Raw genomic sequence first — 27,148 nt, 5'->3', positions numbered from 1 at the left:
GGCTGTATCTTTCCATCTTTGTGCACATAACAATCTCACCGCAATTCAGATTCCAAGCTTACATGTTAAGCTGTGCATAAGTTCCAGGACTTTTTACCACCTACATTGCCTGACCCTGAGCAAAGAGGTGCGTGAACAAGTAGGCTGCAGTGACGAAGGGGAGGAATGGGTCCTGGAGGGGACTTGTAAATGGGCCACCACCTTTGGTACTGGCCCTGTTTTGATTTGCAGCATGTGGGGGAGGGGGTGAAACTGTGAAGCTGCCTGCCTGCCAGGGGTGAAGCAAAGCAGTAGTGAGGTCAGGGTTGCATGGCTGTACCGATGGAAGTGCCAGATTAGCAGGGGCGCAGATGTCAGTGCAACTGCTCAGCCTCAACGTTGCTGCCACCCTGCCCCAGCTAAGTCCAGATAAGTCAGAGTGACATGGGTGTTGGGACGGTGGTTCCGCATTCTTAGGCTTTCAGGCAAGGCCTGCAGACCCACTCTTGCAACTTGCACTACGTGTTCAGTCCTTGTTAGCCTGGCTGCCCGAAGCCTTTGCTTCCTCAGAAACCGCTGGTCCTCCTTCCGAATTGCAGGTAGAACCTTTTGGGAGAATGTAATAAGAGCCTGAATAATGTAATAAGAGAATGCAATAAGAGCCTGAATGTAATAAGAGCATGAACATGAGTTTGACCAAACTGCGGGAGGCAGTGGAAGACAGGAGTGCCTGGCGTGCTCTGGTCCATGGGGTCACGAAGAGTCGGACGCGACTAAACAACAACAATCAGAGCCTGATGGCTCTGGCCAGTTGAGTCCAGCATCCTGTGTTCCCACAGTGGCCAACTAGATGGGAAGTCCAGAAGCAGACAACACTCTGCTCCTGCAGTTTCCAGCAACTGGTATTCAGAAGCATACTTCCTCTGAGAGCAGAAGGTTCTTGTTCCTGCCTTCTCAGCTTCTGCCATGGTTTTCTGGTTACCTGCCAGCTGGATTTGTGTCCCTGGGCCCCAGCTCCTGCAGTCACCCAACTGCTCTATCTCAACTGGACCCGCATAAACTTCCACTGGTACCTGGGACATGAAGACAGGATGCTTGGACACAAGGGTTGCCAGATTCCAACCTAGAGATAGTGCCCATTCCTTTAAGAATTCATGGGGAACAGGATTCAGCAGTTGTACCTGACTGATCTTCCACTAGTCACTTCTTCTCGATCTGCTGCTCTTGGGGAAGCAGGAATCCTGACTGCTACATTAGGGAAGGTGAAAGAGGGTGAAGAAACTGTCAGAGGAATGGGACTGGAGACTCAGTGAATGAATTCTCTTTCACTGCTTTGGACAGGCATCCCCAAACTGCGGCCCTCCAGATGTTTTGGCCTACAACTCCCATGATCCCTAGCTATCAGGACCAGTGGTCAGGGATGATGGGGATTGTAGTCCAAAACATCTGGAGGGCCGAGGTTTGGGGATACCTGGCTTTGGACAATCAGACAGGATCTCTGTATCCCAGGCTGTCAACCCTGCCAGGGAGAGTGGTATTACCCAGCCTTGTATTGGCAGAGGAGGAGGCCCTCCTGGTACTTTCATCACCTTCAGAAGTTGGCTTGGAGGGGTGGCAGCCACTAAGCTGTGGAAATCCCTCCCCACAGAGGAAAAATCAGGTACGTTCATTGTGTAGGTTTAGTCATATGTTGATGACACACCTCTACCCTGACTCTTGATACTTGATATATATGGTTTTAGGACGCACCCTGTTCTTTCGACTGTATATTGTTTTAACTATTTTAGTGTTTACATTGATGTAACCCACCCTGGAATCTTAAGGGGGAGGGTGGGTAGGGAATCTCATAAATAATAGTAATCCCTACTGGTTTAACTGGGGGATGTCAGAAGTTGTACCAGGACCATATATAGGCAAAGAATATACAACTGAGATGCAGCTCTTGCCAATGTAACCAAGTATGGGGACACCTGGTACTTTAGCAGGGTTGCACTTTAATATATCATTGTTTTCCCTGAAGTCAACAATCCACAGAGACAGATTTGGCTTCTCTCCTACCAACAGTAGTTCTTAGCAGTTATCACTAATGTTGTTTCTTAATAAATGTTCATCTGGTTTACAAGTTACAGGTAGGTAGCCGTGTTGGTCTGAGTCGAAACAAAATAAAAAAAATCCTTCAGTAGCACCTTAAAGACCAACTAAGTTTTTATTTTGGTATGAGCTTTCGTGTGCATGCACGAATATCGTATCTGACGAAGTGTGCATGCACACGAAAGCTCATACCAAAATAAAAACTTAGTTGTTCTTTAAGGTGCTACTGAAGGAATTTTTTTCTTTGGTTTACAAGTTGTTCTGCGTAAACTGGTGGAAAGCATGATTAAAGGTAAATTATCAAGAACGAATATTGCAATAGAAAATCAACAAAGCTCCTGGAAAGCCTGACTAACCTTTTACAATTCTCTGAAAGTGTCATTAACCACATGGACACAGTAATCCTGTAGAAATTGTCTACTTGGACTTTCAAAAAGCTTCGGCTAAAATTCCTCAGCAAAGATTCCTGAGTAAACTTAGCAGCCAGGGGATAAGAGGACAGGTCCTCTTGTGGATCAATAACAGATGCGAGAACAGAAAGCAGAAAGTGGGAATAAATGCCCATTCTCACAATGGAGGGATATAAAAAGTGAGGCCCCGGGGGACCTGTGTTTTCTAATTTGCACATAAATTATCTGGATTTAATAATGTGCAGTGAAGTGCCTAACTTTACTAATGGCACCCAATTATTCAGGGTGGTAAAAACAAAAAAAGAATAGCTCAAAATAACTTTTTTGTGGATGAGTGGGCATTAAAATTGCAGCTGTGGTTCAGTGTAAAGAAATGTATAATGATGAATGTTGGGGCAAAAAATCCTAACTCCACATGTTCACCAATGGCATCTAAGTTAGTGGTAAGCTTATCCCAGGACATACGAAGGAATTGTAATGTGAACAGAGGCCACCACACTAAGAGACACATGTGCAGCTGCCTCCAGGCCCATCCTAGCCATAGAGGCTAGTGGCACGGAGAACCACGGCGGCGGGCGCTGGAAGGGCGCCAAGTGAGCGCAGGGTTCCAGCGATCTGGCCAGGACTGCGCTCCTTCTCCGAGGACTCCGCGCTGCGCCTCCTTCTCGTTTCCCCAGCGCTGGGTTCCGCTCAGTCGAGCTTCGCCACCAGCGCGCGCACAGCGCCCAAGCAGCTCTTGCTGGTCCCGCGGTGCGCGCGCTGGTGCTGAAGCTTGACTGAGCGGAACCCAGCGCTGGGGAAATGAGAAGGAGGCGCAGCGCGGAGTCCTCGGAGATGGCCTCCCGCTGCTGCCGCAGTCCACTTGGCACTCCTGGGCCCTTGGAGAGGCTCTGGAGGGGGGCGCTGGAGGGACCTAGCGCCAGGGCGCTGGATGGGCTTAAGGCGGCCCTGGCTGCCTCCCATGGTGCATCATTTTCCAGGCTGCCACATTTCAGACTGCAGGTGAGGAACTGAATGTTTTAAAAGTTCCCCATTTTGTTTTATTTTATTTTTAATCCCTCATAGCAAAAGCTATTGTTCACGCAAAAAGGTGGGCGAGAATGCTCTCTCTGACACACTAGCTTTATATGTCTGGAGAGTTGTTTGTTTGTTTTTTTTACCGTGTGGGAGCGCTCAAATAGTCAATCTCTCACTTGCAATCTGAAGTACAGTCAACAGCAAAGGATTTGTCATGTCAAGCTGCAGATTGCATGTGGCTTGGCTCTATACAAAAGAGGTTTATAGGTGACAGGCTGGGCGAGAATACCTGCATCTGGGCGACATGTACCGTCATGAGGGCAATCCCACAGAGGCTTTGTTTCAGGTGATCCATCGCAGCTACCTTTGTACAGAAAGGAACATGTGATCCCCAAACACAAATGCGGCCTGTGACTCACGCAATTACAGCTTCAACTAACTTTGCTGGCTTTGCATGTAAGGGCAGTCATTAGAGCCTTTTGTCTCATTCACCTTACTCACCTCTTTACTTTGGAGAGCAACAAGAGCAACTGCAATGTGGGTGCCACCAAGTCATTTTGGCAAGCTTTGGATAATTCCTTAGGAATCTGCCTGCAAAAAGAGCAAGCAGACTAGAATGGTTGCCTGTGCACATGCACATGCACATGGGACGGGGGGAAGTGCTCTAAGCGGGTTTGTTTGCCCCCTTGCTTCATTTTTGCAAAGAACAGTGGGCCTTAGTAGCTCCAGGAGGCGTCCTTGAGGAAGGCACAGCTTTGTGCAGCTGCCTGGGAGAAAGGGACTGGTGTAGAATTCTACAGAAGTTATTTTGGTCCTGTGATGGTAGGACACAACTGGATAATTTTTTTATTTTTTATTTAGGAATTACTTTGCAAAAGCAAAGTGACCATGTAGGAATCCCAACCTTGGCTGCTGAGTTCAATTTAGTTGTGCTTAGTCATAATTTAGCCATGCTTAGACCTACTGAAATCAGCGGGACTTAAAATTTGTCTTTGAGGATATGCAAAGTGCCATTTACCTCATCACTGAAACTGCATCCTGTACCCTTCAAGTTAGGGAGAATACCGGTAGATTCCAGAGCCACATTCTCTGCCTGAATTGCCTAGATTAGAACTTCTTTGCCACTATGCTGTGCAACCAAAATGTGCTCTGTCACCCTCCCCTAAAGTGGGGGAGAATATTCCTAATCTTCTCTCGCTCCACAACTCTGTTCCAACTCCTCTTCACAAAAAGGCACACACCTATTTTTCATTACATTCCTCCCTCTACCTTCCTGGCCACAGATAAAGCTTTCTGCACAAATAGTCAAATTCTTGCCAATTATTCAAAGTTCATTGAGATCTACATATGACCTCAGGAAACACCGGTATTTCCAAATACACACACACGCACATGCACACACACATAGAAATCCCATTGATACCAATGGGAATAGCTCCCCCCCCCCAGGGTCTAATTGGTGCATAGGGATGGGGCATTTTTTTTTTAGTTTAAACTGCCTCTCCTCATGTGCTGCAGTCACCATAAACCACTCACTCCTGCAAATACCTAATTTTTAATTTGAAAAAAAACAACAGGCATGGTTACTAATCACACTATTAAAGTAACATCTGTTTATCATCAAGTGGATGAGTGCTTTGGTTTGGGAGATCTCTGACTCCAGGCAGAGGGTCATAGCTGCCAAGTTATCCCTTTTTTACAGGGATTTTCCCTTATGCTGAATAGGCTTCCTCGCGAGAAAAGGGAAAACTTGGCAGCTATGCAGAGGGTATGCCTGTAAGGGTGCATTTAGGGTGCTTTGCAGAGGCCCAATATTGACATGGGGGAAATTCACAGCTGCCAAAACAGGTAAACAGGTTTGGGCTAGAACACGACAATGTTTAATTTAGCCTCATCTGAAGATGATTCACCTACAGTAGAAGAAATGCATTTTCTGAATCTAGCTTCTGCCAAACATAACACAATCATCACCTCCTTTGCAAATTTTATATTTAGCAATTGGTAATTGACTTAAATAGTTTGCTCCTACAGGAAATTTCTGTGGAATTTCTAAAGGCATCGTTCCATTTGTTTGTTTGTTTGTTTTAATACTGTCACTCATCCTTTGAAATTGTAGGCATGCTTCAGTATTTCTTCATGTTTGTTTGCTGTATTATTCTGTAGTAGAGCATCATGCACAGTGATTGTGCTGTACAGATACTGTATTAATAATTTGAGTGTTTGATTTATGTATGTGTGTGGAGTCTAAACTCCCAACACCCTTAGATGCCTGCCCATAATGTACAGTTGTGGCTGTCCCGTCCAGATACTTTGAATGTAAGAAAATCCCTATTTTTTTGGAAGCAATTTCCTCTATTAAAAGGGGTGGTTGAAGTTGGATGACAAGACTTACTGGTCCTTCAGATAACCTTCTTTTATTGAGTTTCCAAACACCTAGCCAATCAGCAGCACATAGTTACTTGTTGAAGTTCCAGCAAGTGGTTAGTTCTCGATCAACACCCAAGAAGACCAATCCACGGCAAGTATTTAGGATATCCTCCCTCATTTTACTCTTGTTGGTGGCCTTAGGCCAAATCAGAATGTATTCAGGATGCTCTGTACTAACCACATTGCTGTTCTGTTGGGAGAGAGACAGAGGGAAGCAACAGAAGGAGCAATCAGGTTGTGTTGCTTTAGTTTAAAGAAGGAGAAGGAGATGCTTTGGTTTCTGTGCTGGTAAAAAGGGCTTCCTTTATTGCAGCACAGCATTCCCCCAGACCCATTAGTCTTTTTCTCCATAACCTCTGTTTCCCCCACCTCTCCATCTCTGTGTCTGTGTAATTGCTCTGCCTATTGTGCCTTCCATCTACCACTACCTGCAGTTGGCTGCCTTGCCCTCTGCCCCACCAGCCCCAGTGATCAGAATCCTGCTCCTACTGCAGGGGTGGCTAACCCCCAGTCTGGGGGCCTGATTCAGCCCCCCCCCAAGCAATTTTTCTGCCCTCCACCCCATCTTACCAATTTACCCTATGCTAAGAGAAATCGGGTCCTCCCGAACAAGAGGATACGTGTTGCGGTGCGACCTGGCAACCAGACCCTGTGTTCTGAGTGGGAACGTTTAGATGGCCACAACGCCCTTTTGGAGGTCCCTTGATCCTGGGTGCAGTCTGACCAATGGGATGCCAGCTAAATCGATCGAGGGACCTCTGTTTAACCCCATGCACGTGTCCCTGAGCTTCCTCTTTTGGGCGGCTCAGTGCATCGGAACACCCGCCCACCTCTCCCTATATTTAGGGCTTGCGCTTGACCTTGCTATGCTGTCATGTGTGGTCTGTCATTGGGACAGGGGCACAGCAGGAATTTTCCCCACTTGGCTGATTGGCTGGTGCCATTTGGGTTTCGCCTGCCACGTAGCAAATCGTCACAACTTGTAAGGTTGTAGATAGGCTCTGGTTCAGGTGATAGGGGTGGGAGAACGCTCTAGCCATCCCTATGCGATGGGTATTCCGCTAAAGAAATCTACGGACTCATTGGTTGGTCACCCCTGTGAGGGGTTGTGCCCTAGCCTGAGTTCAGGGGACATCTGGGTGGAGGACTAACTAGCAGGGCTCCTGCTGTCCACTGTCTCAGGTGTTCACTCGAGGCTGACCTATGGTTGGTGTCCAGGGTCAGCGCTACCTGCAAGGGTGCAGGGAGTTAGTTGAACCAGAGCCTATGCAACCACTCACTTGATTGTAATCAATAAAGTTGTAGCCTAAATTCTGCCAAAAACCAAACCAAAAATTTGAGTATTGGGGGGGGGGGTTAAAAGGTCTACACACGCAAACAACAAAAAAATTAAAGAAGCACAACTCAGGAGTGGGCAGAGATGTGTAACAACCCAGCATCCTGATAGAGATGCAAATCGCCCACTCCCTATTCATATATCCTTTGATGAGTGGGAAAGGGGATGATAACACAGATCACCTGAGGAGGAGGCGTGTACCTGAACGTGCTTGTGTGCAAGAATGTGGGGTGTTCACACACACTTTTTGCCACACTTGTTGCTGTTTTTCTAGAAAAAAGAGGTGCTAGGACTCGTCATGAGCGCCTCCCTTGTTCTCTTATAATGGCAATGGTGCCCACCTGAGAGGTGCTGGAACTGAGTTCTGGCGAATTCTAGCTGAAAAAAAAGCCCTGGCTACATCCATTTCTGGTAGGCAGTCCCCAGAGTGTAGGCCAAGGATAAATGCAGCCTTTAGTTGCATCTCTCTTAAGTCTTCAGGGCAAGAGCTCATTCTCTGGACCGCTAGTCGAGATCCTTCTTGACTGGAATTGCCAAGGTTTGAACATGGGATCTTTGTATATTTTAATCCCGCCCTGTCCTCCAAGGAGAACAGAGTGACTTTCATTGTTCTCCTCCAGCCCCGTTTTATTTCCTCGACAATCCTGTGAAATAGATTAAGACAAGAGACAGTGGCTGGCCAAAGCTTCCTAGCTGAGTGTGGTTTTGAAACTGGATTTGAATCTGTAATCGCTTCACCACACCAGTTCTTATGTGTACAAGGTATGCTCTCCGGCACACAGCTGTGGACTGCCCATGCCGCTTATTTCCTTCTGGCGGAGGATCCCACCCGGGGGCTTGAACCAAAATCTTCAGAAGCAGAAAACGTGTCTTCACCAAGTCAGGAGTAACTACGTCAGCATTTGCAGACAGTGTGGTGTGTGCCAGATGATGGTGTTTTAGGGACAGGATAACAGCTATGTAGATAAGTCAAGAGATTGACTAGTCGGGGTTATTACCTTGTCATCACTGTAACTTACCAGTTTAATGGCCCTGTATGTTTTCGGGCCATGCATTATTCAATTTAGATACTCCAGACTAATAGCTCAGCAGGTTTAGCTTGCATAGTTGTTCTGCTGTACACTTGAGAAGCAGGAAAGGCTGGAAGTTCAAAGTAAGCAAGCCAAGCCTCACCCATTGTATTCTGGGCAAGTCACCAAAGCAACAAGGAGTGCAATGCAATTTGGCAGGCTCTAAGGACCTGAGATGATTGCTTAGCAATCTCAGATTCCTAATTAAAATGGGGGGGGATGAGGGGGCTTGTTCTACATTCCTCCTCTAGTGTGGTTTCATTCCACATCATTAGCTTCCACATAGGTTGTGGATTCTGCTAGTGTCTTGAATGTGGCTCCTTTGTCCTGTGTTCAGAAGCATTCTACTTTGGAATACCAGTTAACAGTGACAAGAGACCTGAGATAGCTTTCCTTTTTCCTTTTCATGCTCTGCTTTTGTGCTTTCCAAGGGCGTCTGCTAGGCCACTGTTGGAGACAGTGACAGAGCATAAGCAGTGTTTACATTAACACCCAGTAATTGGTGTAGTAATTGTTTTTAGTTGTTGGAATTCTAGATACAGTACATAAATAAATAGTGACAGGATGTGGTCTTCATATGCATGATCCATAAGGCACACATTAACTCTTTTGTGCACCTTGGCAGTTATTACTAATGTTGCCAACCAATTAAATATTATTTAGTTGATTTAAAATTAATAAACGATTCATCAGTTACTAAAAAAAAAAGCATGCATATTGCCACTTTTTCAGTGTAGGAGCCTTTTGAGATATCGAACGAAATGTAAAATAATTAGCAATTTAATGAATAAAATCTCACTGTTAGAAGGAAGGTCATCTTTACATTTTTGATTCTCATTCCCTTTAACAGTAACACAACAGAGTCAAAAAGGGGCCTCAAAAGGAGTGGGGGGTGTGACGTGACAAGAGATATGTGCCTAAAACTTGCAGATCCATCAATTAAAATTTCCCTCATCAATTAAAATTGGCTCCCACTGATCAAGCAGCTAAACCTTTGGTTGATTAATCTCTTGATTAAATGGATTGCAGTTTGCAGCCCTAGTTATTTGAAAGGGTAACTATCACTTGAAAGGGTAACTATCACTTACAAGAAAGCATCATTATGCTTATGCAGAGAGAGTATTCAAATTCAAAAACATCACCTCAGAAATTCTTAGCACAGTAAGGTGGGCAGTTCTGTACTCACATTACTGTAGATGAGTGGCTGTCTAAGGCCACTCAGTTTTTTTAAGATTTAGAACATAAGACCAAGTAGTCTATCTGGTTGGGCATGCTGTTCTCACATTTGACCAACCAGATGCATGTGGGAAGCCTCAAAGTAGGACCCAAGTGACCGGGGTGAGATTTCTACTAGGGAAATTCCTGAGCCTTAACCACACTCTGATCCTACTGCATTGCAGACGCCCCAGCTGAGCTTTTCCAAACTCTTGGAATCTGGTCCATCTGTTGATGTTAAGGAACCCTCAGAGGCTCTGTGATATGACATGTTTGCAAAACACTTTGAAGAAAAAAAATCACTCATACCCGCTATGAGTGGGTATGCAACAATTGAAATAGATCCGTCTATGGAAATGTCCATAACTCTGTCTGGTCCTGAGCTGTTGGGTGAATTGTTGAGGCCTGGTGTGTTCTATGTTATAAGTCAAGCACTGCTGTGAATTGTTTCTTTTTGTTTTCCAATGTACTTCTTATCAGTAAAAAAAATTCTCTCTGGCACAAGCAAATTTTTACTCTGAAAGTGTGGCCCAGATAAAAAGTTTGAGAACCACTGTCATACACTAAGGTCTTCAATCTAGCTTCTCCTATGGGTTCCCCTGCCATCTGAGTTGAGATGGATGGCTCTTTGATGGGCTACTGAGTTTTGGTGGCCCAGTTATGGAAAGATATGCCCAGAAAGGCTTGCTTGGCATCTTCCTTATTGTCTCTTTGGTGTCTAGCAAATGCCTTTTTATTTTACCAAGATGTTTCCATCAGATATTAATATTGAGTATTGTTTTGTTCTGCTTTTATACGTTTGTGGCCTTAGAATCATAGAATCATAGAATTGTACTGTCATCTAGCCCAACCCCTGAAGCCTACTACTGTATATTCTTTTGTGTCTACAGTTCAATTCTTTCATTCTTGTAAACTGTCCTGGGAATTTTATTGGAGGTTGCTATTAAAAATACTTTAAATAAAAATAAACAATAAATATATTAAGTCCTTTTCCTGGAAAATATCGTTAAAACCAATTCCTGGAAAAGGGCACTTTGTAAATCCAAGGTGTGCTACAAACTTCTTTCCCAGCCTTCCTACCTGAAATGCTATACTTAGAATTACCTGTGATTTCACCTGGCGCCATCTATATGTACAGGATGTGCTCTGCTGTCAGATTATGAGCCCTGCCTTGTTGGGCATCCTGATATGAATCAATCTGATGCTTCAGCCTTAGCCATTAAGGGCAGGTGATTCTTTCTACAGGAAGCAGCTAAGCAAATGAGCTCAGATTAAGTGACTTGTGTGGGATAACAAACCTGGTTACCGTAATCTGTTTCTTATCCTGCCAACAAATTCCTCTCCAGCTTCCCTTGACATGTCATCCATAACTTCATCATATCGTGTATCATTTGCCTTGCTTTTGTGTTACCTTAGAGAAGCAGCGTGCTTTCACTCTAGACTGGGGTTGAGGAAGAAAGACAAGTGGGGTGTAATCTCCAAAACTGAGTCACCATGGCCCATCCGTCTGTCAGCAGGCCCCCAAACACCACAGATGTTGTCTCTGCATGCAGGGAGAAGTTCATCAAAAGACAGCAATTGCACAATTTAGAGTTCATTTGCCTAATGCTTCCTTTTAAAATAACCCTTTAGGGGCTGTGCCAAAATTACAAAATTCCTGATAGTGTGTGGTGGTCTTAAATCACAAGCTCTTTTGAAATAGAACCAGAGAAGTAATTTTCAAGGGAGTGCCTTTGCTTGATTACTTAAATCTGAAGTAGGGTTCTCTCAAAGGTCTCGGAAGACTACAAAGTTGTAACTTGGCCCCTTGTCTTATATTGAATCAGCTCCTATCACTGTGGCAAAGTAATATGCAGACAGCCACATTTACCTTACAATCTTCAGACTATTTAAATAGTCATTCCTTTCATTTGCGTGAGAGGGGCTAGTGAGATCTAATAAAGAAGTCTTATAATCCCCAAATTACAACACACACACACCCAGATTTTTTTAAGGGTTGCCATAACCAACAAATACAAGTCTGTCGTGGCAATAAGTCCTGGAATTGAACTTCCTCCTTCTGGCAAGGACAACAACTGTGGCTTGGCAATGCTAGCATTCGTAATAAACTTGTTTGTCTCCAGTGGAAGCCAATATGAAGGAGAAGGCACACAAGAAATAAATCTGTTGTGCTGTTGTTGCGGTATCTTTTTCTGCCTGCAGTTGCATTTTAAATGGATCCCCCCCCCCATATGGATGCCCGCTTCAAACATAATAGTCTAAAATTTTCTCCCAGAAGAAGGAGGATTGATGGTGTAGAGCTCTAATTAAGAACAGCAATGCTACATACCTAGTATGCGCCTTTGGTATACAGATGGTTGAAAACCTGTGTATCTCAACTTGTGACACACATACATGACACACATACACAAACACTCGCACATTAACTTTCCTTTCAGGGTGTCCCATTTCTTCGCTGGGTTTCCTTTCATCCTTTAGCTTTAGATTCTATAGACAAAGGCTTCAATGAAATTTGCTTTCTGTGCTTAGTTTAATGCAGTAATTCACAAAGAGGATACACTTACCCACCCACATGCATGTATATAAAACTTATGCTCTTTCCCACACCCTGTGAATAACTTCCTCTTTCTGAACTTCTTAATTCAGGAAAGCACTGGTGATTCATAGATAAGAGACCTTGTTGATTCCTGCAGGGCAGGCTGGGTGACTAGCAATCCAGCACCTCAGAACTGGAAGGCTTGGAGAGTTGCCTTAGATGCGCACCCTTCTGTTGGCAGGGAGCCAGTTGTAGGTGCTGTGAGCCATAGGCTCGTAGCCTGCGGGGGGGAAGGATCCTGCGCCTCCAAAAGGGGTTGTAAGAAGTGGCTTGAGGCAGCCATGGCCTGCCTGGAAATGTAAAAAGGACCAGGAGGGGCTTGAAGAGATAGGGGATGCGGGTGGCGCTGTGGTCTACCTTGCCGATCAGAAGGTTGGCAGTTTGAATCCCCGCAACAGGGTGACCTCCCGTTGCTCTATCCCAGCTCCTGACAACCTAGCAGTTTGAAAGCACGCCAGTGCAAGTAGATAAAGAGGTACCGCTGTGGCGGGAAGGTAAACAGCGTTTCCATGCAGTCTGGTTTCCGTCACGGTGTCCCATTGCACCAGAAGTGGTATAGCCCATGCTGGCCACATGACCCGGAAAGCTGTTTGTGGACAAACGCCATCTCCCTCGGCCTGAAAGCGAGATGAGCACCACAACCCCATAGTCGCCTTTGACTGGACTTAAGCAACCAGGGGTCCTTTACCTTTTCACTGAAGAGACAAGCACAGTGGCAACTTCTGTGTAGGAGAAGCTTGCTTGCACGCGCCCCATCAGACGAACCTTCTTGTTTGGGTGGAGGCATGGGCGTAGCTGGGGGGGGCCAGATCAAGTAAAACAATAAAAATACTAAACTAATTGACCAATCATGTCGGTTCTGCCCCCCCACCCGGCAAAAAAACCCCTGGCTATTCCCATGCATAGAGCTATGGTTACACTGTTGCTCTAACCGTCCAGTTCATAGCACAAGCCAAGGGAGGGGATGCCAGCTCCTTAGTTGTCAGAAGTGTGTGTGTACATGTTCTGTGCACTGTGTGTCCTTTGTCAATAAAGAATTAAACTACCCGCCATTTGTCCTCCTTGCACTAGGTCTGCTCAGCAGCTGCTGCTCTCCTCAAATTGTTAGCCCCCCCCCATAGCTGCCAAGTTATCCCTTTTTTACAGGGATTTCCCCTTATGCTGAATAGGCTTCCTCGCGAGAAAAGGGAAAACTTGGCAGCTATGGCCCCCCCCCTGCCCCACCTCACCCGGCTATGTTCAAGTAACAACTCCAAGAGATCTGATGACTGTCTCCTGCTGCTATATATGGGCATGGTGCTTACAGGCGAAACTCGAAAAATTAGAATATCGTCAAAAAGTTCATTTATTTCAGTAATGCAACTTAAAAGGTGAAAGAAACCAATATAGGAGATAGACTCATGACAAGCAAAGCGAGATATGTCAAGCCTTTATTTGTTGTAATTGTGATGATTATGACGTACAGCTGAAGAAAACCCCAAATTCACAATCTCAGAAAATTAGAATATTAAATGAAATCAATAAAACAAGGACTGCCAAATGGAACAATATTGGACCTCTGAAAAGCAGAAGCATGCATATGTACTCAGTACTTGGTTTGGGCCCCTTTTGCAGCAATTACTGTCTCAATGCTGCGTGGAATGGATGCTATCAGCCTGTGGCACTGCTGAGGTGTTATGGAAGAACAGGATGCTTCAATAGCAGCCTTCTGCTCTTCAGCATTGCTCGGTCTCATGTCTCTCATCTTTCTCTTGGCAATGCCCCGTAGATTCTCTATGGGGTTCAAGTCAGGCGAGTTCGCTGGCCAATCTAGCACAGTAATCCCATGGGCATTGAACCAGGTTTTGGTACTTTTGGCAGTGTGGGCAGGTGCCAAGTCCTGCTGGAAAATGAAGTCAGCATCCCCATGAAGCTCGTCTTTTCCCCTCCACATACCTTTCCATTAATTTGCTTTGATGCAGCACTTTGGGAACATCCAACTTCTTTTGCAATTACCTTTTGAGGCTTTCCCTCCTTATGGAGGGTCTCAGTGATGGCTTTCTGCACAACTGTCAGGTCAGCCGCCTTTCCCATGATTGTGATTCCTACTGAAGCAGACTGAGAGACCATTTAAAGCAGGCATCCCCAAACTTCGGCCCTCCAGATGTTTGGGGACTACAATTACCACCATCCCTGACCACTGGTCCTGTTAGCTAAGGATCATGGGAGTTGTAGGCCAAAACATCTGGAGGGCCGCAGTTTGGGGATGCCTGATTTAAAGGCTCAGGAACCCTTTGCAGGTGTTATGGATTGAGTAGCTAAACACTATTCTAATTTTCTGAGATTGTGAATTTGGGGTTTTCTTCAGCTGTATGCCATAATCATCACAATTACAACAAATAAAGGCTTGACCTATCTCGCTTTGCATGTCATGAGTCTATCTCCTATATTGGTTTCACCTTTTAAGTTGCATTACTGAAATAAATGAACTTTTTAACGATATTCTAATTTTTTGAGTTTCACCTGTATTTTAGTACTGTGGGTATCTGGCTGCTGCTGATTTACATATATAGTTTACCAATAATCTGCATGACAATTTAGAAGGATGACATCAAAGAGGTAGGTCCCTGCCCCCAAGGAACTTGCATTCTAAAATGGCAGAAAGGAACTTGCATTCTAAAATTTGACAGCATGGGGGGAGGAAGATGGCAGGGAGGCTAAACAAAGTGGGGGGGGGAGCGACTGGTTCTTGCGTAGTATTGTAAGATTATTTGCCTTATATTTTTAATTCATTCTGTATACGTATTTACATTACTCCATTGGTACATCATAGGACTAACAAAAAGGCATGACTTCTTTGACAACCTGATAAAACTCTCGGCTAACATGTCTCTTCCCTTGTTCTCTCCCCCCCGTAGTGGAGTGAGGTGCAGCAGATCATAAATGGTACTCCGACGTACATGTATCAAGATTGCAACGTCCACTCGGAAGGCGATACTGACCATTGGCTCCGGACCAACTGGATATTCCGAGCCGAAGCCTCTTCCCGCATCTACGTGGAGCTGAAATTCACCATCCGGGACTGCAAGAGCTTCAAAGGAGAGGCGATCAACAATTGCAAGGAGACGTTCAACCTCTACTACATGGAGTCAGAGCAAGATGTTGGCATCCAGTTCCGTCGCCCTCTCTTCATCAAGGTCAGCAGGGGTTGCAGAGCTACAGCTGAAGAAAGGGTTTTTAAAAACTTGGCTTGCTCAAGAGCAAAAGGAACATCCAGTCTAAACAACAGCAGAGGGGAAGGAGAGATGAGAATGAGCAGAATTGTTTGAGAGAACAGGAGTCCTTTGGGTGGCTGAGTTGCAAGAGTAAAGGCTGTGGGTAGGGATGTGGCAGCAAGCAAACAAAAAACTCCAAAAACCCCAGGGTGGAGCAAGGCCATGAAGCTTGTACAGGGTGTGGAAGTTGACATTACTATATGGGCCCACCCAGAAAAAATTTTCTCAGGAGAGAGCACTCTTTGGAGTCAGTACTGAGCCCACTGTCCTTGTAGCAGTGCCCCTTGGATTTCTGTTCCCCAAAGCTCCAGTTTTCAGCTGTGATGCAAACTTACAATGAAAGGGGTGGGGAATGCTGTGTGTGTACACTTGGTACAGCATTATCCACATTTCCTCTTGTTCCATTGCTTTCCCTTGGGGGGAAGAACCACTCTTAAGCACTCAATCGGAGCAATCAGCAATTCAGGTTTTATCCAGATTGATGTTTGCTCCAATTTAGCACTAAAGAGCGAATTTTCATTCAGAAAGGAGCAGGGAAAGGGGGAAATCTCTTGGACCCATGCCTAGAAAGTGTGGATTAAGCAGAAAACCACTCGGACCCATCCTTTATAGGCATGGGGCAAGCAGAAGTAAGGACAAACCCTGAGGATCTTTTTACACATTACCCATGAGTTGACCTTTGTTTGACACAGAGTGTACAGCTATGGCCAGTCACAGTTTTGTTGATAATCTGTTTCTGTATGCTTTAATTGGTCACAGTCACATTCTATGTGTATGTTTAAAAGATCTTAGACTTGCATTTTAAAATACGCCATGTGAAGGGGCCTTTAGCCAAGGTTTTCAGGAGCGTAATCAGTGAGAAACCCCTGAATTCTACGTAGTAAGGCTTGGAGCAAAGCCAAATCCTTGGGAATCAGAGCATCCAAAAGTGCAAATACCGCAGTGATCAGATGCTCATAACAGCTTGCTTGCAAACAGATGGACAAGTGGGGAGCTATTTGCACCAATGAACTCTTCAGTCAGATTAAGAAAAAAAATGCATTTGGAGGCAGACAGTTTTCAGACAGAGGAAAAAATGCAAAATATACCAGTTGTTATTCATTTGGCTGGTTCTGACTGCATATTATTTGACCACAATTAAAGATTGTCAGGTATTCCACAAAGACAGGGATGCCTTTTATAGACGGCATCATGGAATACCTCTCTGAAAAGAGGCCACTCTTGCACTTCAAAAGAGACTCCTGCAAACAGGAGCCGCTGTTGTCAACTGTTGCAAATGTAAAATCTTCTCCTCAGTCAAGAGATCCTATTCTCTTGACTGAGGATCAAGTCTGTAAGGAACGAGTCCTGCCAATTTGAAGCAGAAGAGGCTGTGCTGAGTGCAGAGGCGCAGAAAGGTGGGGGCGGTGTGCCCCGGATGTCATCCTTGAGGGAGGTGACACCCCCCCCCTGAGATTCTCGCCGCTGCACCCCCCCAGGACACTCAGCGGCAGCGGTGCACCCCCCCCCTGGATGCTCCCCACTGCCAGCGCACCAGAGCAGCTAGTTCCACCTCTGGCTGAGTGCTGATTTGCTGGATTCTCAAGACACCACGAGAAAGTTCTTTCCTTCCCTGCCTGGAGCATTTTTCAGATTAAACGTAATCATTAGTTTTGTGTTTTGTTTTTTTAAGCAAGACAACAAACAAACCTGTCCCTGTGGATGGGTTAAATGAGCAAATAGCACTTATCTAACATTACAGGCAATCAAAGAAAGAACAACTGGAAGGTGGATGGCCCATAAGAATTGTGGAAAGAGAAGCCAGTCAGGCAAGGAAATTAGTGGTCAATGTGAAGCAAATAAGTGCTTCATTTGATTTGAAGAGCAAAGGTGGGAAAGATGCAAGACTTACCCTGCAGAAGCCAAACAAGGAGGAGAGATAAATTATGCTGGGGGCTCAGGCAATGCTTTAAAATGGAGGTGGCCTTCCAGATTTCTTTAGACTCCCAGTTACCATCAGCTCAGTCGGTAGAGTGTGAGACTCTTAGCCTCAGGGTTGTGGGTTTGAGCCCCACCTTGGGCAAAAAGATTCCTGCATTGCAGGGGGTTGGACTAGATGAGCCTTGTGGTCCCTTCCAACTCTGCAGTTGTGTGAAAAAGCCCTACCTGATTATTATTATTATCATCATTATTTTATTTATATACTGCCCTATACCTGGGGGTCTCGGGACGGTTCACAGAAAATATCAACATAAAAACCACAATATATATAATCAAAATAAAAACAACAACCCAATAACACCCCCCCCCCCGCAAAAAAGAGCCACATTTTTAAAAGGGCATAAGACATGGTCAATGGCCATCACATGGTCAGTGGCCAGGGATTGTGGGAGTTGTAGTCCAACAACATCTGGAGGGCCAGAAGTTAGGCACCCTTGCTTTTTGTTGTTGTTGAAGTTTCATTTAAGTTTGGGCTTTTTACATACATTATATTTCTTCTTCCAGATTTTAATTTCCCGTACAATGTTTTAGCATTTTGGGGCATAGCTGCCAAGTTTTCCCTTTTCTCGCGAGGAAGCCTATTCAGCATAAGGGAAAATCCCTTTAAAAAAGGGATAACTTGAGGTTCCGGTTTCCGCCTGCAGGAATGGCGGACCTGTTTTCCATCTCTCTGACCTTCGTAAGGAATTTGGCGGTTGCTAGGGGAGTAAATGGCAACCCCCTACCCTCTCCGGGGGTTACGGAGAGGGGCCGCTGGCCCGCGATGCCCCCAGACCCACTCCGACTGTTTTTGGAGTGGGGGGAGCTTGGGCTGAGCACTTACGAGGGCCAGGACTCCCGGACGCTAATCTGCATGGCGGGGATTTCCATGGTTAAAGAAGATAATTAGGCTTAAATCTATGGACATACTTCAGAAGGAGGGGAAGAAGCGCTGTTTACTGCTGAGAAATTTATGCTGCTGAGGGAGAGGAGTCAAAGACTGTACTGCATCTGGAAGAAGGATTGATGGGGACGGAGCGATAAGGGAAGTGAGTTTTTATTTTTTTCTTCATATATGTTGCCTCGTACCTTCCCGGACGCGATGTCCTGGCTTGTTTGGAGTGAAAGAGAAGCAAAAGACTGTGTGAGTTGAACTTTATAACTGTTGTTACTGAGCATATTTTTTAAAGATGTGGAGTTGCCGATGAGAAAAGCCCCCCCCTAGTCGGACGGAAGGAGTTCTGGACGCGTTCGGAGGATTTATGAGCTGTGACGCACTTTAAATTGGAGCAGCGACCTGAAGCTAAGTTCAGCTATAGGGCAAGGAGATCCATTAATTTACCAAGAGTTTATGGTTTGATGTTTGGGTCTCCTGCCTGGAAAAGCTGTAAATTCTATAAAGATCGTAAATCTTCATGGCTATGAGAGAAAACGAAAGTGATTTGAGCTTTTTAAGATGGCGCTGCTTCGAGCTGCTTTGACGCAACAGGGAGCTCCACTAAGAAGATTTATGGGGAGGCTGGACTGATTAACTCACACAGGAGAAAGAACATCTGTGAAACTTTGTTTGATATTTATCTCAGCAGCTGGGAAACAATCGGATGAAAGTGGAAAACATCTATGTGACTGTAAGGGGAAGATCTGGATTATTATGAACTTGGAGGACGATTTGAACTTTAGAAAAATGACGGCAGTGGACGGTTGCGAGGAATTCCCAATTTCTTGAAGCATGGGAACCCAAATAAAAAATTCTTTAGATGATTTGGCATAACATTCGGTTTGATTGATATATATATGTGTATAATTTGAAATATTGAATGTGATATAATTGGTTTTAATTGGAAAATTAATAAAAATATTTTTTTTAAAAAGGGATAACTTGGCAGCTATGTTTTGGGGTTGTTTTCCCACAGCTAAGGAGATGGATCTAGGCCAGTGTTTCCCAAACTTCTCCAGTTTTAAATACCCAGGGCTTCCCAGGTCTCCAGCTGTTGTTGGACTACAATTCCCATCATCCCTGACCACTGACCATTCTAGCTAGGGATGATGGGAGTTGTAGTCCAAAAACAGCTGGCGATCCAAGTTTGGGAGGCACTGATCTAGGCATTGGGCCTCTCTCATTGCAGCGTTACACTTTCCTGTATTTGGGTTGTGGTACCTGTGCAAGGGCCACATTCCACACAGCTGCACAGTGGGCTCTGTATGGCTTGTGAGTATTGGGTGTATTGTCAGGGTGGCTCAACCCCCTCCTCTCTCCTCCCCCTCAAAAAAGAAAACTGTCAGAACAGCCTCATAGTGCAATCCTATGCATGTCTGCTCAGAAGGAAGCCTCTTTGTTTTTAGAAGAGATCTATATATATATAAATGTAAAAAGGACATGTGGGTGTGTTTCCACTTTTCTCCAAAACCGCTTGACCGATTGCATTCAAATTTGGACACAACGCCACATGCGAATGTGAGAGTAATCTTATAAAGTTTGCATAGATAGATGTCAAACCTACGCCAGGTAAAACCCCCAAAACCCCGTGTTCCAGAACGCACCACTCAGCCAAAAGTGCATGCTGGGAAAAGAACCAGGTTGCAAAACATCGCCCTCTAGTAGTGGCCACACTGGTACTACACCTATAGAACCTTCCCTCTAAACAGCACCTCGGCTGCCGTTTACATACTAGGCTAAAGCCTTTACAGACTAGGCCGAATGGAGGCCAAAGCCTTTACAGAGTAGGCCAAATGGAGGTACTGACTCGCCTGGGTGGGGGTTGGGGGGGCAGGGGACGGGATAGGTCGAGGACACGGGACCAGTCACAGGGATGAGCTGGGGGTAGGGGGAGGAGAGGGCAGGATACATCATGGATCTGCACAGGGTGGGGGCAGTCACAGGGATTAGCCACAGCAACGCGTGGCAGGGCCAGCTAGTTACTCATATAGGATTGTAGCTTTAGCTCTTTATCAGCCTATTCTAGAAGATTGTGCAGACTTGAACACACCATTAGACATGATAGCTAAATGGAACCTCAATGTTCAGAGGCAGTGTATCTTTGTATATTAGTTGCTGGAGGACAAACTCCAGGGACGTTGCCTTCTTGCCCTACATGTGGATTTCCTGGAGGCATCTGGCTGACCACAGGATGCTGGACTTGATGGACTCTGGATTTTAGCCAATAAATTCTAGTGTGCAACAAGTATGGGCAAGTCTCACTCATCTGGAGTGATCCTGCTGGTGTCTTTCTTCTAAATATTTCCATTATATAATTAAACGTACCTGTCAGAACCTGCCGGACACAGGTCTGACAAACCAATTATTTAAACTTCAGATCTTCTTTCTTGATTGTTTTAAGGATGATATAGGCTCAGATATCCTATGTGTGCTTATTATCTACTTGCTGATAATGTTATGAATTATTATTTGCATTCCATTTTGACCTGCGATATAGTTTTCGAACCATTTTTTTCTTTGACTCATACTCTGAAATGTTTATGATCATTATGTAAATATAACACAGTACATCCAAACCAGAAAGATAGCAGTTGAATGAATTGTTCTTTATTCCCAGCAGGTTTTGCTACGTAGTCTTGCTGTAGGAAAGTAGTCAATCACGCTTCAGTTAATTCAGAGTTAGATGCGGCATCAGGGTTTTTTTTTAGCATTCTCTAGCCATCTTTCATTTCTGTGTCAAATATGTGCATTTGATTCAATGTTATTCTGCAACTCTAATATATTCTAGGCATTTAGCAAGTAGTTTTTAAAAATCTTCTATTAGTCCCATTATGAACCATACTGCATGGCAGGGAATGAGGAACCTGTGGCTCATCTGATGTTGTCGGACTACAACTCACATCATCCCTGACCACTCACCATTCCACGAGACGCTCATGGGAATTGTAGCCCAGGAGTACTTGGAGGACCACGAATTCCTCCTATCTGGCTTAGCACAAAAACCAGGCTAAACCTTAGAAAGATGGAAATACTGGTTAAGCCCAATTCCTCACTCTGATGGTTATGAATGGGAAGGTGTATGGGTGATACAGCTGTCTTTGGAGGGCTCAGGAGCCATTTTATATACAGTGGTACCTCTACTTACGAATGTTTCTACTTACGAATGGAGCTCTGTCCGCCATCTTGGATGCGGTTTAGATAGGATTTTTTCTACTTACGAATTTTCTCCTTACGAATTTTCAGATAGGGTTGCTTCGGACTTCGGACTTACGAATTTTTTCTCCCAATGCATTCCTATGGGATTCGACTTACAATTTTTTTCTATTTACAAATGTGCGTTCGGAACGCATTAAGTTTGTAAGTAGAGGTACCACTGTAGTTTGATTTCTGAATAATTAGGTAAATTTGGGGTGTATCATTTTCAGCTGCAGGTGGTGTTGTTGCATATTTGAATGATCTTCCCCATGAAAAAGAAATCTCCCTACACATTATCCTAGAAGGCTAGGATAAACCTGGATGTGCTTGTATTATTCTTAATTATAGTTTTCCAAATTATTACAAATCTGTCCAAATTACTTAAATTGAATACAATTTGGCAAAAAAAAATTTCCCCTTCTCCCAGTCTTTCGGCTAATTTGGGGTTTCCCGAACTTGGGTCTCCCGCTGTTTTGGGACTACAACTCCCATCATTCCCTAGCTAGCAGGACCAGTGGTTAGGGATGATGGGAATTGTAGTCCAACAACAGCTGGGAAACTGGGAAACCCTGGGTCTTTAAAACTGGAGAGAGGATTGTTTTTAGTTTGTTACCATATTATGCATTTTTGTCTTTTCATACTATAACCTGCCCTGTGATCCTCGGATGAAGGGCAGTACATTAATTTAATAAATAATAAACAAATAGTGGGAGTTTTGCATATAGGTGAACACTGAGACATGTGGGACCTTCACCTGCAGCCTCAGGTCATATATTACAGGGGGAGACTGGCGCTTAAAATTGATTCCGCCGAATATATACAAACTTCATGCCGATTTTTCTCCTCCTGCAGATCAACACCGTGGCAGGAGACCGGAGTTTCACAGCGCAGGACATCATGATGCGTGACATGCAGCTGAACATGGAAGTGTGCCACATAGAGAGGCTGCAGCAACGCGGCTTCTACCTGGCCTTTCAGAACTCGGGGGCTTGCGTTGCCTTGGTTTCCGTGAGAGTTTACTACAAGACCTGCTCAGACATTGTGCGCGGACTGGCCCACTTCCCGGAGAAGCTAGCTGCTTCTGGGGGACTGGAAGAAGTGTCTGGTGTCTGCTTAAAGAATACAGTCGAGGATGGAGGGCTTCCGCCGAAGATGCACTGCAGTCCCAATGGGGAGTGGCTGGTCTTGGTGGGCCGCTGCGTATGCATCGCTGGCTTTGAGGAGGATGGAGGAAGGTGTGTTGGTAAGTACATAATGGCGCAAGCTAGGGGGCGGGTACCTGAGGAGATCTCGGGATAGGAACACGCCAGAGTTCGCAGAGTGGAAGGTGTGGAAAGTTTACTCATTGCACGCAACTCACTGGGGCGCATCAGCTTATCTGACTCCAATTGCTGTTTATACGTCAAGTGCAACTCCCAGGTTGTCTTTCTGTTTCACTCTCCCTCTGACTATAAAGTAGACTAGTTTGACATACCTGTCCTTCCACCTGCTTTTTATTTCCTTCTAAGTTTTGGAGCCAGTTTCTGGGACGTAGAAGTGCGTGGCTGAGAGACTGATTCACTCGATGAGTGTCTCCCAGTTCTTTAAACTGGGCAGCTCTGGGGCATAGGAGTTGGGTCAGCATGGTATCGCTGTATAGGCAGGGCCATCCTGAAGCATTTTGGAACCTCAGGCAGGAAATCCCAACTCTCCTTCCCAGAACTAGTAGGATATATTTATCTTGTGTTCTACTTTTTTCAAGCATAGGCCATGAGAAAAACAGCAAAGGTGAACACAGTCACAAACCTTTAAAGGCAGCCAAGGAAATACTTGTTTGCCCAAAACAGTCTGCTGTAAACACACACACACACAGAGAGAAACACACAAATAAATAACTACATAAAATAGACAAGCATGCTATAAAAAATGTAGCTGGCCGTACACTCCATACACTCCATCCCCAAATTGCTTATGAAGTACCAACTAGTGAATCTACGTCAAGGAGATATGTCTCAGAAGATGAGTATATACAGTACATAGGATTCCTCGTTCAAACCCTGGCATCTTCACTTAAAAAAGGGGATCAGGCATCTTGCAAGACCTGGGGGCTGTGGAGAGAGAGTCAGTACAATTGGTAGACAATATTGGGCCAACCTAGCAGTTCGAAAGCATGTCATAGTGCAAGTAGATAAATAGGTACCACTCCGGCGGGAAGGTAAACGGCGTTTCTGTGTGCTGCTCTGGTTCGTCAGAAGCAGCTTTGTCATGCTGGCCACATGACCTGGAAGCTGTACGCCAGCTCCCTCGGCCAGTAACTCGAGATGAGCGCCACAACCCCAGAGTCAGTCACGACTGGACCTAATGGTCCAGGGGTCCCTTTACCTTTACTGGGCTAAGCAGATGAAAAGCCCAACCTGGTATAAGGCAGCTTCCTCTCTTATGATGGAAAACGACACCTAAACCTAATTCTTTAGTCTGAAGTCGGCTCTCTCCCAACATTTCAGCTAAGAGCTAGTATTCACTGTGATGAGGTGTAGGGAAGGTAATATATTGACAAAATTTCCTCAGGATGTCCATCTTTGGATTTCTCATTAGGCTGCTCTGTCCTGTAAAAGAAATTTGCACCACTTGGAAGTTCCAGGGCAACTGCTTGAGGCCTGGTAGTCCTTGTACTTCTCTGCCTTGTCTTGGTAGCTGAAGAACTGAGAAAAATTTCCAGACATCCACCCTTCCCTGCCCCTCTGCTTCCACAGCTCAGCCAGTTTTTCCACTTAGCTGCTAGCATTACTGCTTTCATTCCACCCTCCTGGGTTGGGAGCCGTCCCTTGGAATGGGACGGGGAACCCATCTTGCCCAGGCACGTCCTCACTGCACCCGCCCAGGTAGTAGCTGACACACAAGCTACTCCCTTACCCGGTTCAGGCACAGACAAAGGCAGAGGTGGCTTCAGACAGTGAATTCAAGGAATTATCCCTGTTTCTCAAACCTGTGGGGATGAGTTAGTGGACTCTGAGGGCAAAATAAAAATGGAGGCCTTCCTGAAGAGAAAAGGCACATGGAACAATGGCAATTGACACATGAGAATTGCCTGTTTTAGGCTGTCTGCACAAAGTGTTTTATTCTAGAATCAATGGAGATGGAGTACTTGTTTTTTCCCCTATCTAATCCACACACAGTCTAGACCAGGGGTTCCCAAACATCCGGCCCGGGAACCGGATGCGGCCCGTGCGAGCCAATTGTGCAGACCCCACCACCCGCTCTTACTGGCATGCCGCAGTGCGGTTGCCCATCTCCGGGTTGGTACGGCACCAGAAATAGCTTGTGCACGGGCCGGAGGGCGGGGGAACGCACTCCCAGACGCATGCGCACAAGCTATTTCTAGTGCCGCGCCAACCCGGAACTGCACCGGAAATGACTGCGCATGCGCAGAAGCCATTTCCAGCACCGCGCCGCACCAGAAAAAGCAAGTGTACGCGTGTATGGGAGCGCGTTCCCCCCGCCCTCCGGCCTGCTGCGCGATTGGCGCTGGAGGAACCGGCCCGAAGCCGGGTAAGTTTGGGGACCCCCTGATCTAGATCTATTGCATATTTATTTGCTCCTGAAAATTGCAAAATGGTGGGTGGTTTATCTCCCACCAATAGTGGGGAGCAATATGTGGGTACTGCACAGGGCAATCCAACATAGGATCTGTGTGTTGTACAGGTGGGCTGTCAATCACAATGGTTGACATTTAGCTAGCATCTTTTTAAAAAGGGGGTTTCCCCACACTTGCGGACATTTGTATCACATGTGTGTGGGCAGTCGCGCACAGTTTTTAAGATGGTGCTTTCATTATGCTGTCCCACATTCACCTTTTCAAACCATCCGCCAGGCTGTGATGGGAAACGGCTTTCTTTTGTTCAGAAATAGGGATCTTGCCAGTTCCCAAGGTCTCACAATAAAAGGCATGCAGATTTGGTATCTCTCTGTGTGTCCCAGGTGTCTCAGGCTGGCAACAGACCTGAATGTTCACTTCCAAGATCAGGTCTGGTTCCAAACCTTCCGCTGGACCCACCCAGTGCTGGCAGAGTGCCAGAGGTACTCCTTTTGGCCTTTCTTCCAGGATCAGGGTGACGTCACTTCCAAACAGAAGCACACAAAGAGCTGAAGTGTGGGGTGGGATGCGAGGGGGTTGTACAGCTCTGACCTTTGCTCTGCCTTGGGGTGGGCGGAGAAGATGGAAAGACTGAGGGAAGTATTCTTGGACTTTAATTTGGGTTGCCATGGAAGGTGAGTCCATGGCTTACCTCCTTATAAATGGAAGTGGCCGATCTAGCTAATAAGGCCAGCTAGCTGTGATCATAGCTGCTATCTGTTCTGTGCTTAAACTTTAAAGAGGTAAAATTTAAAAACATTTCCATAAATGTACAGTGGTAGCTCGCAAGACGAATGCCCTGCAAGACGAATTTTTCGCAAGACGAATGCGTCTTGCGATCTGATGGTGACTCGCAAGACGAATTCGTTTTGCAAAAAACTCGTCTTGCGAATCACGGCTTCATGCGAGCACACATGCTGCTTTTAATTGCTTTAAAGAGACTGGGAACCTGATTCTTCGTCACAGAGCTGCTTTTTTTGGGAAATCAGTGTTGATATATGAAATTCAGTTCTGAGTGTTCTATCACATTTTAGTGCAGGCATCCCCAAACTTCGGCCCTCCAGATGTTTTGGACTACAATTCCCATCATCCCTGACCACTGGTCCTGTTAGCTAGGGATCATGGGAGTTGTAGGCCAAAACATCTGGAGGGCCGTAGTTTGGGGATGCCTGCTTTAGTGCCGGATGGGACTGTGAAGATGGAGGAGCAGGTTTGAGATGCAGGGACTGTAGTCACCAGGGAAAAGAGCAACTTTAACCTCAAATCTCAGAGGTGCCCCCCAAGGGGAACCTCTTTTCTGTATAAGTGAATAGCTGCTTTTCAGAATTCCGCTGAATGTTTTTTTATACTCCGAAGGGATCCTTACAGCAGTGATAGCCAATGTGATGTCTTCCAGATGTTGCTAGACTCCAGCCCCCATCAGCCCCAGCCACCATGATCAATAGTCAAGAAATGATGGGAGTTGTAGTCCAAAAACGTGTGGAGGGTGCCATCTTGGCTACTGCTGCCCTACATTATACTTAATGTTTTTAAGCACAGAACGGACAGCAGCTGGGTCTGGGTCAAGCACAAGGAAAGGCGCACATAAGAGTACAGTGGTGCCTCACAAGACGAATTTAATTCGTTCCGCGAGTCAATTTGTTTTGCGAAAAATTCGTCTTGCGAATCACGGCTTCCCATAGGAATGCACTGAAATTTAATTAATGCGTTCCTGTGGGCAAAAAAAAAAAAGAAATTTCAATGCGTTCCTATGGGAAACCGCGATTCGCAAGACGAATTTTTCACAAAACAAATTGACTCGCGGAACGAATTAAATTCGTCTTGTGAGGCACCACTGTACTCTTATGTGCGCCTTTCCTTGTGCTTGACCCAGACCCAGCTGCTGTCCGTTCTGTGCTTAAACTTTAAAGAAGTAAACTTCAAAAATGTTTCCATAAATGTACTCTTATGTGCGGCATTCCTTGTGCTTGACCCAGAAACCGCAGTTTGTGACAAGTCCGGTGTGTACCTATTGGTATTTAAAGCCCTTAAGAGCTTGGCAACAGGGTA

At 45.5% G+C, this 27,148-nt stretch overlaps 1 protein-coding gene across 1 annotated transcript in view; it reads left to right on the top strand.

The window, feature by feature from the left end:
* Positions 1-27,148, top strand: part of EPHA1 (EPH receptor A1) — an 81,755-nt gene that overhangs the window by 23,296 nt on the left and 31,311 nt on the right. Inside the window, exons 3-4 of the mRNA XM_035097046.2 lie at positions 15,039-15,317; positions 22,339-22,729. Of these exons, the coding sequence (XP_034952937.2) occupies positions 15,039-15,317; positions 22,339-22,729 (670 nt within the window). The remainder of the gene's footprint in view (positions 1-15,038; positions 15,318-22,338; positions 22,730-27,148) is intronic.

This window comes from Zootoca vivipara, chromosome 16 (assembly GCF_963506605.1).
Source record: "Zootoca vivipara chromosome 16, rZooViv1.1, whole genome shotgun sequence".
Lineage (NCBI taxonomy): Eukaryota > Metazoa > Chordata > Lepidosauria > Squamata > Lacertidae > Zootoca > Zootoca vivipara.
Note: the sequence above shows the minus strand (reverse complement) of the source record. Positions and strands in the feature narration are given on the sequence as shown.